This window comes from Canis lupus, chromosome 5 (genome assembly GCF_048164855.1).
Source record: "Canis lupus baileyi chromosome 5, mCanLup2.hap1, whole genome shotgun sequence".
In the NCBI taxonomy this organism is placed as follows: domain Eukaryota; kingdom Metazoa; phylum Chordata; class Mammalia; order Carnivora; family Canidae; genus Canis; species Canis lupus.
The window spans coordinates 24,200,080-24,213,200 of record NC_132842.1 but is presented as its reverse complement, the minus strand read 5'-3'; the positions used below and the strand labels follow the sequence as shown (position 1 = coordinate 24,213,200).

Below are 13,121 nucleotides of genomic sequence, written 5' to 3'. Positions count from 1 at the left end.
GACACACAGAGAGAGAGGCAGAGACCTAGGCAGAGGCAGAAGCAGGCTCCATGCAGGGAGCCTGATGTGGGACTTGATCTCGGAACTCCAGGATCACGCCCTGGGCCGAAGGCAGGCGCTAAACCACCGAGCCACCCAGGGATCCCAATGCTTTCTAAACTATGTGTGTTTGAGGGGTTTTTTTCCCCCCTATGATGGGGAGAGTGGAGCATGGCTGGATTATGGGAGGAGTCCTCACTGAGGAAAATATTTATGATAAAAAGAAAATATTGTGGGGAGCTAGGTTTTAAGAGGTGCAATATGAACTCAAGATAACAGGAACAGGCTTGACCCTGGATGTGGTCAATAGGGATGTGCCTGCCTTGAAGGTGGAAGAGAGGAGAGGATGACAGAACCACACAGTGTCAGGGATATTCAAGGAAGTTGAGAAAACATTTCCGAGTGCACCGTGTTTTCTTGGTAAGTTTGGAGGAACTACTAATTGTGAGAAAAAGGGAGGTGGCTCAGTGTTAAGGAACATGAAAAAGAACTGGAGATGTGGTGACTGGAAAGAGGGATAGAATTTAAGATAAAGATTGGTAGGAAAATTATATGGAATCCCACCAATACACTCTCATTTCTGACATGCATTGGGCCTTTGTGGTGAGTATTAGAAACAAAAATTATTCTTGTAATAGCTATTGAGGACAGAGGGTCAGGAACCAAGCTAAGCATTTAAATGAACTATTTTATTCAATCTTCTGGACAGCCTTTAAGGTAGAAATATTTATTATCCTCCTTGTACAGGAGCCAGTATAAAGAGAGAAATCAAGATGGCACTGAATCCTTGATTGGCCACCTATACTACTTGTGTCCACTGGGCAATTTATTTAATCTCTTGAAATTCCAGATTCCTCAAGCATGGGGAACAGGGTCACTATTAGAAATAGTAAATGAGAATATGGATAAAAGAGCTTAACACATGCTGGGTACTTGACTCTTTAAAACCATTTTAGAATATGGACTGTTACTGAACTAACAATTTGATTCAAAGTCACTGATTTGAGTTTATGTTCTCTTTCCCCTAAGAGAGATGGAGTGTTGCACCACAGATGTGAGAATACCTGTTAACTTCTGTTATCAGGCAGGTACCAGGAAAAGTGTGACATAGGCTGGCCTCAAAAAATATTCTTGCAACAGTGGTCTGGAGTACAAGAAGGGCATTCACATTCAACCACACTGTGGAGGCCTAAGGAACTACCCCACAAAAAAAAAAAAAATACCCCACACTAGCTGTGGCTCCTATGTCTGTAGTTGAAGGCTTCTAGATGCTGTCTGCCTCTCTTTTGTGATTTGGTGTCTGATGAGGCCAATTGACTTTTGCAAAGTAGAACTCTTGGTTTGCATCTCAGAGATAATGCTACAACAGGTTGGTTAAGCATATCAATTTTGGAGTACTTCTTGGGTTCTTTTCACATAAAAAATTCCTACTAGTATAATAAACAAGTTGCAAGGGCTACAGTGAGATGACAGTGCAGCAGACAACAGGGACCTGGGGACTTCTCTTTGGCAATAGATTCAAATGTATTTTTGTAGACATTGATAAATGAAGCTTCTTGTCCCCCGTGAGGAACAGGCCTGGATACCATTGCTTTTCTGCAGGTGTGTGGAGAGGTGGGAACCCTGGGAAAGAGAGGGTCAAACTATATCCTCAGGGGAACATCAAAGGAGCTCTGATCTCAGTCTCCTATAGGCCTCAGGTGTGACTCACAGATGCTTCCTCAAATGGTTTTAAAGTGCTTTTCCAGGCCAAAGCTGGAATCTCCCTGACCCAAAAGAAATACACATGCCTTACCATTGTGGCTGAAATACTGCTCGTATTTATTAAAAAGGTAGAACATAATGCATCTGTAGGGATCCAGGTTCCACAGTTCTCAAAGCACTAGCTGTAAATCACCTTTAGGTTTGTCATTCCCTTGGGTGGAAGCAAAAGTGCTTTAATGAAATGGCCCCAGAAAGAATAAACTATTGTACCATACTATGGAGGATGCTGCTAATAAAGGAGCAGGAGAATGTTGGAAAATGAAGCAAAAGCTGCCATTCTATCTAGTTCAGAGTGCAGACATCTCCCTTTACATCTCCCCTTAGAGGCAGCCCCAAGTGACACAGATCCACCCTCCCAACCAGCTGCCAGAGCAAGAATGTGGTTTTCCTAAAGGCAGTAGAAGGGAAATCTGACAGTATGATAGCCATTTCCAATGGAGAGGACAACACTGTCAGGTGCTGCAGTGCCTGGGGTGGTCTAGGGGGAGACTTCCCGATGAGGAACCTGCAGGTTCCATCTGGAACAGCACAGAAGAGAGACTTGTAGATTTGGAGGTCCATCAGAAGACAATTGTGGGAGGATCAGCTGCCTTCTTAATGACAACTGGGACTGGATCAAATGTACCTAAATTAAGGGCTCAGATGTTCTATATAGTGGATACTCTTTGTACTTGTAGTACCGTCTTTAAAGGTTTCTTTCCAAACAGGGTGAAGTGCTCTGAGGTCATGTACAAAATCTGACACACTGACAAGTGGACTCATGTGCAAACATTATTCCCAGGATTGGAAAGTGTTTGCATTCAGAAGCAAGAGTTTGGAATGCCTGGAACTGTGTCTGGCATTTCCACCATAGGCATCTTTGCCACAAGTATTTTCACTGCATAACTCATTGGCCAGAAGGCAATTTGGCCATTGAGGGGCCAAATAAAATAACAAAATATAAAAGAGGGACCTTAATATTATTTCTTCATTTTGTCCTTTTTAAGAGAAGTATCAATTTTCCAAATACTGGGATGCATATTTTAACTGGGTTTTGTATTTCATTATGAAAGCCTTCTACATTGTTGTTCCATCTTTAGCATAATGATGCATATCTGTCCATAGACATTCAAAAGTTCTATGGGACATGCAAAAGAAAAACTATAATGCATTTCTGAGTTATTACAATTGATAAACTACTACTCTGTATTACAGTATGGTATGCAATCTGGCCTTTATACTCTTATTTCACACTTCTAGTTAGTTACTGTATTTTCTATCAAGTCGATATATGGAGTTATTATCCACTATTTTAAGACCACCCTGTATACTGGTCATAAACTATTAAGAGGCCTAAGATTCATGTAATGTAAAAATGGGAACTTAGTTTGGTTTCATTTCTCTGTTGACAGTTATTTTATCTCTGACAACAACATTGCCTTTCACCCAATTAAGTGGTGAAAAATGCTTGCATCAAGACTCTGTAGAACTGTGTGAAACAAGATCTTTGGATGCCTGGATGGGAATGAGGCAACATCACTTGATTCCAATAGGCAAGAAGGTGTCTTTGCGGAACAGAAGTTAATAGTGTACTGGGTCAACTCACCTCGAATTCAGAGCAGTTGAGTTAATGAGCAACCATAAATTTGCATTTAGCAATGGCAGAGATATTGCACAGGCTCCTTCCAGCTCAGGAACATGGTTTGATAAACCACGACCAGTCCCCAACGGCAGTTCCCCTTTATATTAAAGTGGTCCACAGATATCCACTTTAACTCTGGGTAACTGGTGCTGGAAATCAGGAATAATTCATCTTATTCAATTATCTGCTGCTGCTACCCACCCCCAACTCAAAGCACTACGTGTTATGAGCTATGCTTCAGCTGTGAAGAAATGCTGGTTAGAGTAGGGACACCATGCATGTGTTTATTTACAGACATCCTCGGGTGCTTTGCAAGGCCTCCATCCTCCTTCTGAAAAATGTGACAAATGAGGCACCAGAAGGTTCCAAGACTTGCTGCTCAAAACTAATGGTAGTCCTGGAGCTCATAGCTGGGGTTCACACTGCCTCTCTTCTGAAATAAGGCTCAACCCCTTGATTCTTATACATCTAGAGATTCTAAAATATTCTTTCCACAGTAAGTACACTTTCCTGTGTGCTCCTGAAAGCTGAGGACAGGCCTCAGCAAGCACATGATATTCCAGGATCCTGCCTCTGGATTTGCAAGCAGGGAAGGGAAGGAGCTGAGCAACTAAGAAAATAGCAAGACGTGCCCCTTAAAGTAGCTAGACACTACCAAATGCATATTAAAAAGATCATCCACAAGATTTTTTGACCTAAGTGCACATTAAAACCTATCATCACTTTAGATTCCCTGGCAAGAGGCAACATGTTTCAGCAGAGCCAGGCAAGACTCAGTCTCTGCTACCCCCGCAGGTAGGTGGCACCCGGTGGCTCCTGCCCCAGGGCATTAATGTGTGGGATGGCACCTGCTGCAGCTGCTAACTTCTCGCTGAGCTTCTGGTTCACCAGCTCCAGGTGGCGACCATTCTTCCGTGCCTGCCTCAAGGACCTCTTGACCTTCTTCACCCGATCCCGAAGCTGCTTGTTACGCTTCTCCAGGGTGGCTACCTTCTGCTGCAGTTTCTTGACATGGTCCTCCTCCTCAAACAGAGCCTTCTGTACTGACGAACACATGAGCTGGGGAAAGAAATGCGATGGGAGAGGCAGGTGAGTTGCTCTAGGGAGGTTTTGTGAAATTTCCCTGGGTGCTGCCTGGGTGCTCTGACTTAGCCAATGGCTCCAACCCCAGGATGAGGACAACCCTCAAGGCCTTTTCTTGGTTTCACCCTGTGAACCCTGCCCTAATAGCAAATATAAAGTACCCTCTTTGGGGTACCTTTGATAATTTAATTTTTTAAAGCTGTTGCATGGTTTGTCTTTTTACATGCTTACCAACTTGTATACTATTAATTCCCTGAAGGGGTTGGTGACTTTCCACTTTTTGATTCAGCAATTTTTTGCCTGTTAAATTCTAATCTGGGTTTAAAACAGTTTCCAGAAAAGCCAAAATTTGAGGATCAGCCACAAAGGGCCTTCAGGGTATTTCTACTTAACAGGCTTTGCCTGCATTATGCATCAAATACATAATGGAAATTATTCTGGTCATGGCAGGATGGACTTCAAGTACAGGGCATTTTTTAAAACAATTTTTCTTTCTTACCTAAGCCACCTGGTTCTACTTGTGGCTTCAAAAGCCACCAGGCTTATGTCTACCACCCCCTCAGGACCCAGTGCAGAGGCAGCAGCCTCAAAAGCACCCAATCCTTCTGTGAAAGAAGCCTGTTTATCTTAGAGTTTTGGCCTGAGAAACAGACTTCTAATTTAACACACAACTGAAGACCCACTGATAAGACTCTCCAAAGACTGTGGAGGCCAATGGGAGTCATCTTCATACTCCCCCTATGTCCCAAGTTGCCAGTGCCTCCAAGAAAGAAGCTTGTATACACATCTGGCACCCTGGCTTTTGTGTCTGATGCTCAAAGAACACATCCCTTGAGACTATGGCATGTGTGTGAGTTCATCAGGACAGTAGCAACCAGAGAAACACTTCTTAACTGTATCACCAAAGAGCTCAGCACAGAGGGAGCAGACAGAAATGCCCATCTCCCCATCTTCTCCTGGAAGAGATAAATCTGCCAACTTTAATAGTTGCTACCTGAAGTTCTGGTTTCCAACCAGCATGAATCTAAGTGCTGAGATTCTCCCCCTTGAGACACTGAAAGGTCTTGGCACACCCTCCACTACTGGGAGCTGCAAGAATGAAGTAGGCTGCTCAGACAGTCACAGAAATTGAGAGACAACCAAGAGTTCATAAGCCAGAGGAGAATGAAAGATGTGGCTTTTTTATCTAAGGCTTAGAAACCAATACAGAGAATAGATCAAAATGAAGAAACAGAGGAATATGCTCCAAGGAAAAAAAGAAGATAAAATCCCAGAAAAAGACCTTAATGAAATAGTGAGAAGTGATTTACCTGACAATGAGTTCAAAACAACACGGATAAAGCTGTCCACTGAATTTAAGAGAGTGACACATAAACCAAATGAAAATCTCAACAAAAAGAAAATAAAAGTACCTAATAAAAGTGACAGAGTTGGAAAATACAATAACTGAATAGAAAAATACTACAGAGGAGTTAGTGCACTTGAAGACACAGAAAGAAAGGATTCATGAACTCAATGACAGGTCAGTGTAACTTATCCAATCATAACAGCAAAAAGAAAAAAGATTGAAAAATAGTGAAGATAACTTAAGGGACTTGGGGACCCCATAATGTGAATATTGGTCTGCTTGATGTTGTCCCCGAAGAGGAAGAGAATAAGAGGTAGAAAATGTATTTAAAGAATAATGGCTGAAAACTTCCCTAACCTGGAGAAGGAAACAGGCATGTAGATCTAGGATGCCCAGAATAATAAGAGGAACCCAAAGAGATTAATCACAGTATATCTCAGTGCTAAAGTGTCAAAAAAAAGGAGAGAAGCTTAAAAATGGGGAGGGGGCCTTTTTATGTACAAGGGGACCCCCCCACCATGAAACGGTCAACAGATTTTTCAGCAGAAATTTTCCACACCCATAGAGACCTGCATGATAAACATGGGCATATCTCATTTTGTTGTGCTTCACAAATACTGCATTTTCTAACAATTGAAGATTAGTGGTGATTTGCTAAACAAGTCTATTGGTGCCATTTTTCCAACATTTGTTCACTTTCTGTCACATTTAGGTAACTCCTGAAATATTTCAAACTTATTATTAAGTGTCATGGTGACCTAGGATCTCTGATATTATTCATACTTGTTCTAGGGTGTCACTATCCACACCCACATAGGAAGGTGAACTTAAACGTGTGTATTCTGACTGCCCCACCAACTGGCCATTCCCCCATCTCTTTCCCTCACCCTGTTCCCTGAGACACAGCAATAGTGAAATTAGGCCAGTTTATAAGCCTACAATGGCTTCTAAGCGTTCAGTGATAATTCAGCTTAGTGAGGATGGCATGGCAAAATCTGAAACAGGATGAAAGCTAGACACTTTACACAAAATAGTTAGCCAAGCAGTGAATGCAAAGGAAAAATTCTTGAAGGAAATTAAAGGTACTACTCCCATGAACACACAAATGATATGAAAGCAAAACAGCCTTATGGCTGATGTGGAGGAAGTTTTAGTGGTCTGGAGAGAAGATCAAATCATCCACAGGATTAAGCCAAAGCCTCATCCACAACAAGGTTCTAGAGCTCTCCTTCAATTCCATGAAGTCTTAGAGAGGTGAGGAAGCTACAGAAGACAAGTGTGAAGTTAGCAGAGGTTTAAGGAAGACACCATCTCTATAACATCAAAGTGCAAGATGTAGCAGAAGTGAGGATGTAGAAGCTGTAGCAAGTTATTCACAAAATCTACCTGAGATAATGAAGTTAGCTACCCTAAAGAGATTTTCAATGTAGATGAAATAGCCTTCTATTGGAAAAAAGGATGCCATATAAGGCTTTCATAGCTAGAGAGGAGAAGTTAATGGCTACTTCAAAACTTCAAAGGACTGACTGACTCTTTTGTTAAAGGCTAATGCACCTGGTGACCATAAAGTTGAAACCAATGCTCATTTACCATTATGAAAATCTTAGAGCCTTTAGGTATCATGCTCAGTCTACTCTGTGGTCTATAAATGGAACAAAAAAGCAGGCTGAACACACATCTGTTTACAACATGGTTTACTGAATATCTTAAGCTCACTGTTGAGACTTGCTCAGAAAATAAGATCTCTTTCAAAATATTACTACTCATCGACAATACAGCTTGTCACCCAAGAGCTCTGATGGAGATGTACAAGGAGATCAATGTTTTCATGCCTGCTAACACAATAACCATCTGCAGCCCAAGGATCAGGGAGTCATCTTATATTTCAAGTCTAATTATCTAAAAAATACACTTTATTAAGGCTATAGCTGCCACAGATAGTGAGTCCTCTGATGATCTGGACAAAATAAACTGAAAACTATTCTAGATGCCAATAAGAACATTCATGATTCATGGGGAAATGCCAGAACATCAACATTAACAGGAGTTTGGAAAAAGTTGGTTCCAACCCTCGTGGATTACTCTGAGGGGTTCAAAACTTCAGTGGAGGAAGTCATTGCAGAGAAGATGGAAGTAGAAGAACTAGAATTAGAAGTGGAGTCTGGAGATGGGACTGAATTGTTGCAATCTCATGATAAAACTTGAACAGATGAGGAGTTGCTTCTTATGGATGAACAAAGAGAGTGGTTTCTTGAGATGGTATCTACTCCTGATGAAGACACTGTCAAGATTGTTGAAGTGAAAACAAAGGATTTAGAATATTACATAAATTTAGTTGATAAGACAGCAGAGCAGGGTTTGAGAGGAATGGTTCCAATTTTTGAAATTGGAAGGCCTACTCTGAGTAAAATACTATCAAACAGCATCACATGCTACAGAGAAATCCTTCATGAGAGGAAGAGTCAATCACTCTAGCAAACTTCATTGTTGTCTTAAGAAATTTCCCCAGTTACCTCAACCTTTTGCAATCACCACCCTGATCAGTCAGCAGCCATCAACGATTACTACTCCCTGAAAGTTCAGATGATGATTAGCAATTTTTAGCAAAGTATTTTTAAATTAAACAATTTTTACATACACTAGGAAACAAAAAAACTCATTTTACTTGTATTGTGATATTCAATTTATTGGAGTCATCTGGAACTGAACCCATAATATCTCTGGAAATAAAAAAAAAAAACTGCCAACCAAGAATATCTTGCCCCACAAAAGTGTCCTTCAGAACACTGAAGGACACTGGAAGTTTTCCAGACAAGCAAAAACAAAAGAAGTTATCACCTCCAGACCCACCTTTCAAGAAACAAAGTTGTTCTTTAAGCTGAAAAGAAAGGGCGACAATATATGAAAGTATAAATCTCATGGGTAAAGGTAAATATATACTAAAATTCAAAATAATGTATGTTATAAAGGCAGTGGATTAATTGCTTATAAAGCCAATACGAATGTCAAAAAACAAAAACAAAATAACCATACACATATATGTTAATGGATAAAAAGATTGTGACATCAAAAACAAAATGTAAGGAGAGAGAGTGTAGAGCTTTAGAATGCTTTCGAAAATAAGTTCTTATGATTTTTAAAACAGACAGCTGTACATTGCTTTATATAAACTTCATGGTAATTACAAAGCAAAAACCTATAGTAGATACACGAGATAAAGGTCTCTAAGCATACCACTACAGAAAATTATCAAATAACAAAGAGAGCAAGAAAAGAAAAAGGAATAGAAGAATTACAAAATAACTGGCCAACAATTAACAAAATGACAATAAGTACATATCAATTATTAAAGGTTAGTGGTCTAAAAGTTCCAATCAAAAGACAAAGAATGGTTTTAATGGATCAAATGCATGACCCATCTATATGCCTACCTATTAAGAACTCACTTCAGCTTCAAGAACACACCACAGACTGAGGGTGAAAGGATGAGAAATGATATCCATGCAAATGGAAACTAAAGGAAAGCTGAGGTAACTACGTTGTCAACAGAAAAATAGACTTTAAGAGACAGGCTAGTAAACACAGATCATGATATAGTGATAAAGGAATCAATTCATCAAAGAGATAGCATCTGCAAGTATTTATGTACCCTTCAGAGGAACACCGAAATATACAGAGGAAATATTTACAGATCTAAAGAGAGAAATAGCACTATAGTAATAGGGGACTTTACTATCGCCTCCATCAAAAATGAATAGATTATGTGGACAGAAAAACAAGGAAACATTGTACTTAAACTACATGTTAAACCAGATGGACCTAACAGATATATACAGACCATTTCAGAAACAGAAGAATACACATTCTTCTGAAATGCATGAAACCATGGAACATTCTCTATGTCCAATCCTATATTGAGCATCACATCACACATCTTAATAAATTAGAAGACTGAAATCCATATATCAAGCTGCTTTTCTAACCAAAATACTATTAATTACAAGAAAATTGGAAAATTCACAAATGTGTGGAGATTACTTGCTTGATCCATTGGTTGAGAGCATGTTTAATCAAAACCAGAAAAAAAAATACAGAATGCAGTAAAATCTAAGAAGAAATTTCAAACAACCTAACTTTATACCTCAAGGAACTCAGAAAGGAAGAAAATACAAAGTGCAAAGTTAATGAAAGGAAGGAAATAATAAAGATCAGACCAGAAATAAATAAGAGAACAAAAAGACAACAAAAAAGATTAGCAAAACAAACAGAATAGACCAGGAATCAAAGAGCTGTTACAACTTTTACCACAGAAATTGGGCAATGAGAAGAAATGGATAAATTCCTAGAAACATACAACCTAGCAAGAGTGAATCATGAAGAAATAGAAAATCTAAACAGATTACTAGTAAAGATATTGAATGAGCCATCTCTAATCAAAAACTTGCCAAAAAAAGTCCAGAACCAGATGGCTTCAGTGATGAATTCTACCAAACATTTAAAGAAATATTAATACCATTCCTTGTGCAAAACTTCCAAATTGATTTTATAAGGCCAGCAATTACCTTGATACTAAGATCTAACATCTAAGATCTAAGATGACACTACAGAAAATAAATTATAGGTCAATAATCCAATGAACATATGTGAAAAAATACTCAAATTATTAGCAAATGAATTTAAATATTAATAAGATCATACACCACAATCAAATAGACTTGCTCCAAGGATGCAAGGGTGGTTTAACATCTGTAAAACCATCAATGTGATATATCATGTTAATAAAATGAAGGATAAAATAAAATAAAATGATGGATAAAAACCATATGATCATCTCAATAAATGTAGAACAAGAAACTGACAAAATTTAACATCCCTTCCTGATAAAAATAGGGAGGGAATATACCTCAACAAAATAAAGGCCATATATGAGAAGCTCACAGCTAACATCATACTCAGTAGTGAAATGCTAAAAGATTTCCCCCTAAGATCAATAACAAGACAAGGCTGCTCACTCTCACTACTTTTAAGTGCTAATACAGCAATTAGACAAGAAAAAGAAAAGGCATTCAAATTGCAGTAGAAAAAGTAAAACTGTCTCTTTACAGATGACATGATATTATATATAGAGAGAACCCTAAAACTCCACAGAAAGCTGTTAGAATAAAAAAGTTCTATAAAATTGCTGGAGATAATATTAATATATTAAAATCAGCTGTGTGTCCATTCTCTAATAACAAACTATCAGAAATAGAAATTAAGAAAACCCATTTACAACTGCACTAGAGTGTATATAAAATCTAGGAATAAATTTAACCAAGAAGGTAAAAGATCTGTACAGTGAAAAACTATAAAATTCAATTCAATCCCTATCTAAATGCCAATGAAATTTTTCACAGAAATGGAATAATCATAAAGTTTTTGTGTGACTACAAAAGTCCCTGAATAACCAAAGCAATTTTGAGCCACAAAGAGGAGACAACACACTTCCTAATTTCCAACTATGTCACAAAACTATGGTAATAAAATAATATGATACGGGCATAAAAACAGACATAAAGATCAATAGAACAGAGTCCAGAAACAAACCCATGCATATACAATCAATTAATTTACAATAGGGAGGGAAGAATATACACTGGGGAGAAGACAGTTTCTTCAATAAAGGGTGCTGGGAAAACTGGACCCCAATCTTAACATCATACACAAAAATTAACTCCAAATGAATTAAATACTTTAATGTAAGATCTGAAAATAGAAAATTCTTAAAAGGACAAATATAGAGTAAGCTCCTAGACACAGGTGTTGGCAATGAATTTTTGGATTTAACAACCAAAACAAAAAAGAAAAAAAAACCCAAAAGTAAACATGTAAGACTCCAACAAACTAAGAAGCTCTTCTGCACAGCAAAGGAACTATGAATGAAATAATAAAAAAAAAAACACCTAGGGTAGACTGGGAAGGTGGTATGAGGTTCCTGAACTCAACTTGTCCCACAGACACACAGAGACACAGAGACAACCACATGTATTGTAACTCTCCCAGAAAACAACTTGAAGACTGGTAGAACAGATCCTCCACAGCTAGCTGTAGAGAGAAGGCCACACTGAGAAGTGTAGGAAAGGATAGAAATGCAGTCAGGAACCAAACCTCTGATACAACCAACCACAAAAGTGAGAGTCATCACAAGTATGGAAAAAAGAGGACATCAGACTCCACATGGGGCACAACCACCTGCCTCCTAGGGACCCACACAGAGAAAACAAGTCCCTATAATGTCTGGCTTTGAAAGTAGTGGTTCTTAACACCAGGAGAGCCTAAGGGTGATAGGAAACTGAGTTCCCACCCTTTAACAGCCCACATTTCAACTAACTCTGCCCAAACACAGTTTGAAAAGCACCTGATAGATGTGAAAGAGAATTGTTGACTAATTTTAGGATGAGTGCCAGAAGTGCAGCCATCTGCAGATTTCTCCAGGAACAAAAGTGCTGACAGGTACCATTTTTCCTACCTTCCCCCATCCTAGACAGCCTGATACTTGGAGAGTGTTAACACTGGCTGTCACATCTACCATTATAGCTGCAAACCCCACTCCAGCAGGCAGTCCTCCAATGTGGCTTCTGCCCCACCACACCCAGCAGGCAGCCCAGGATAGGAGTGGTACCTCTCCAAAGTGACTCCTGCCCTGGGGTGGGGGTAGCTAACCTACACACTCATACCCACAGCTCCCACAGCCAAGCCTCTCACTGGCTGTGCAGGGAGCAAACCCTACTCATCGGTACACTCACATCTGTCCTAGTATTAAGTGTAGACACCCAGGTTAAGTGCCAATCCCACCCACCAGCCAGCCTAGCCTCTAAATTGCACAAAGGAGCAAGAATTGTACAAAAGTGTGCCCGTGGCATTTACAGTGGGTCATTTCAGCCAGCTGAGCTGAAGGCCAGCTCCACCATCAAGCATGCTCACATCAATTATGGTTCAGCCACATACAGGGGACATCCCTGGAGCACTCATGACCAGAGGAAACTGAACCGCAGGGCACTAGAGGATCCTATATACAAAAAGCTATCCTTTCAAAACTCAGTCAGCCTACCTAATTCATAGAAACAAGCACAGAGATTTGATGAAATGAAGAAAGGTATAGATCTCAAAAAAAAAAAAAAAGACAAAGTCCCAGTAAAAGAGCTCAATGAAACAGATAAGCAGTATGGTTGATAAAGAGTTCAAAGTGATGGTCATAAAGATATTCCCTGGATTTGAGGAAAGAGT

General features: G+C 39.4%; 1 protein-coding gene across 1 annotated transcript in view; it reads right to left on the bottom strand.

Moving 5' to 3' along the window:
- Nucleotides 1-1,836: 1,836 nt before the first annotated feature.
- CCDC3 (coiled-coil domain containing 3) overlaps nt 1,837-13,121 on the bottom strand; it is a 114,908-nt gene continuing 103,623 nt past the window's right edge. Inside the window, exon 3 of the mRNA XM_072825816.1 lies at nt 1,837-4,483. Coding sequence (XP_072681917.1) covers nt 4,208-4,483 — 276 coding nt within the window. The 3' untranslated portion in view covers nt 1,837-4,207. The remainder of the gene's footprint in view (nt 4,484-13,121) is intronic.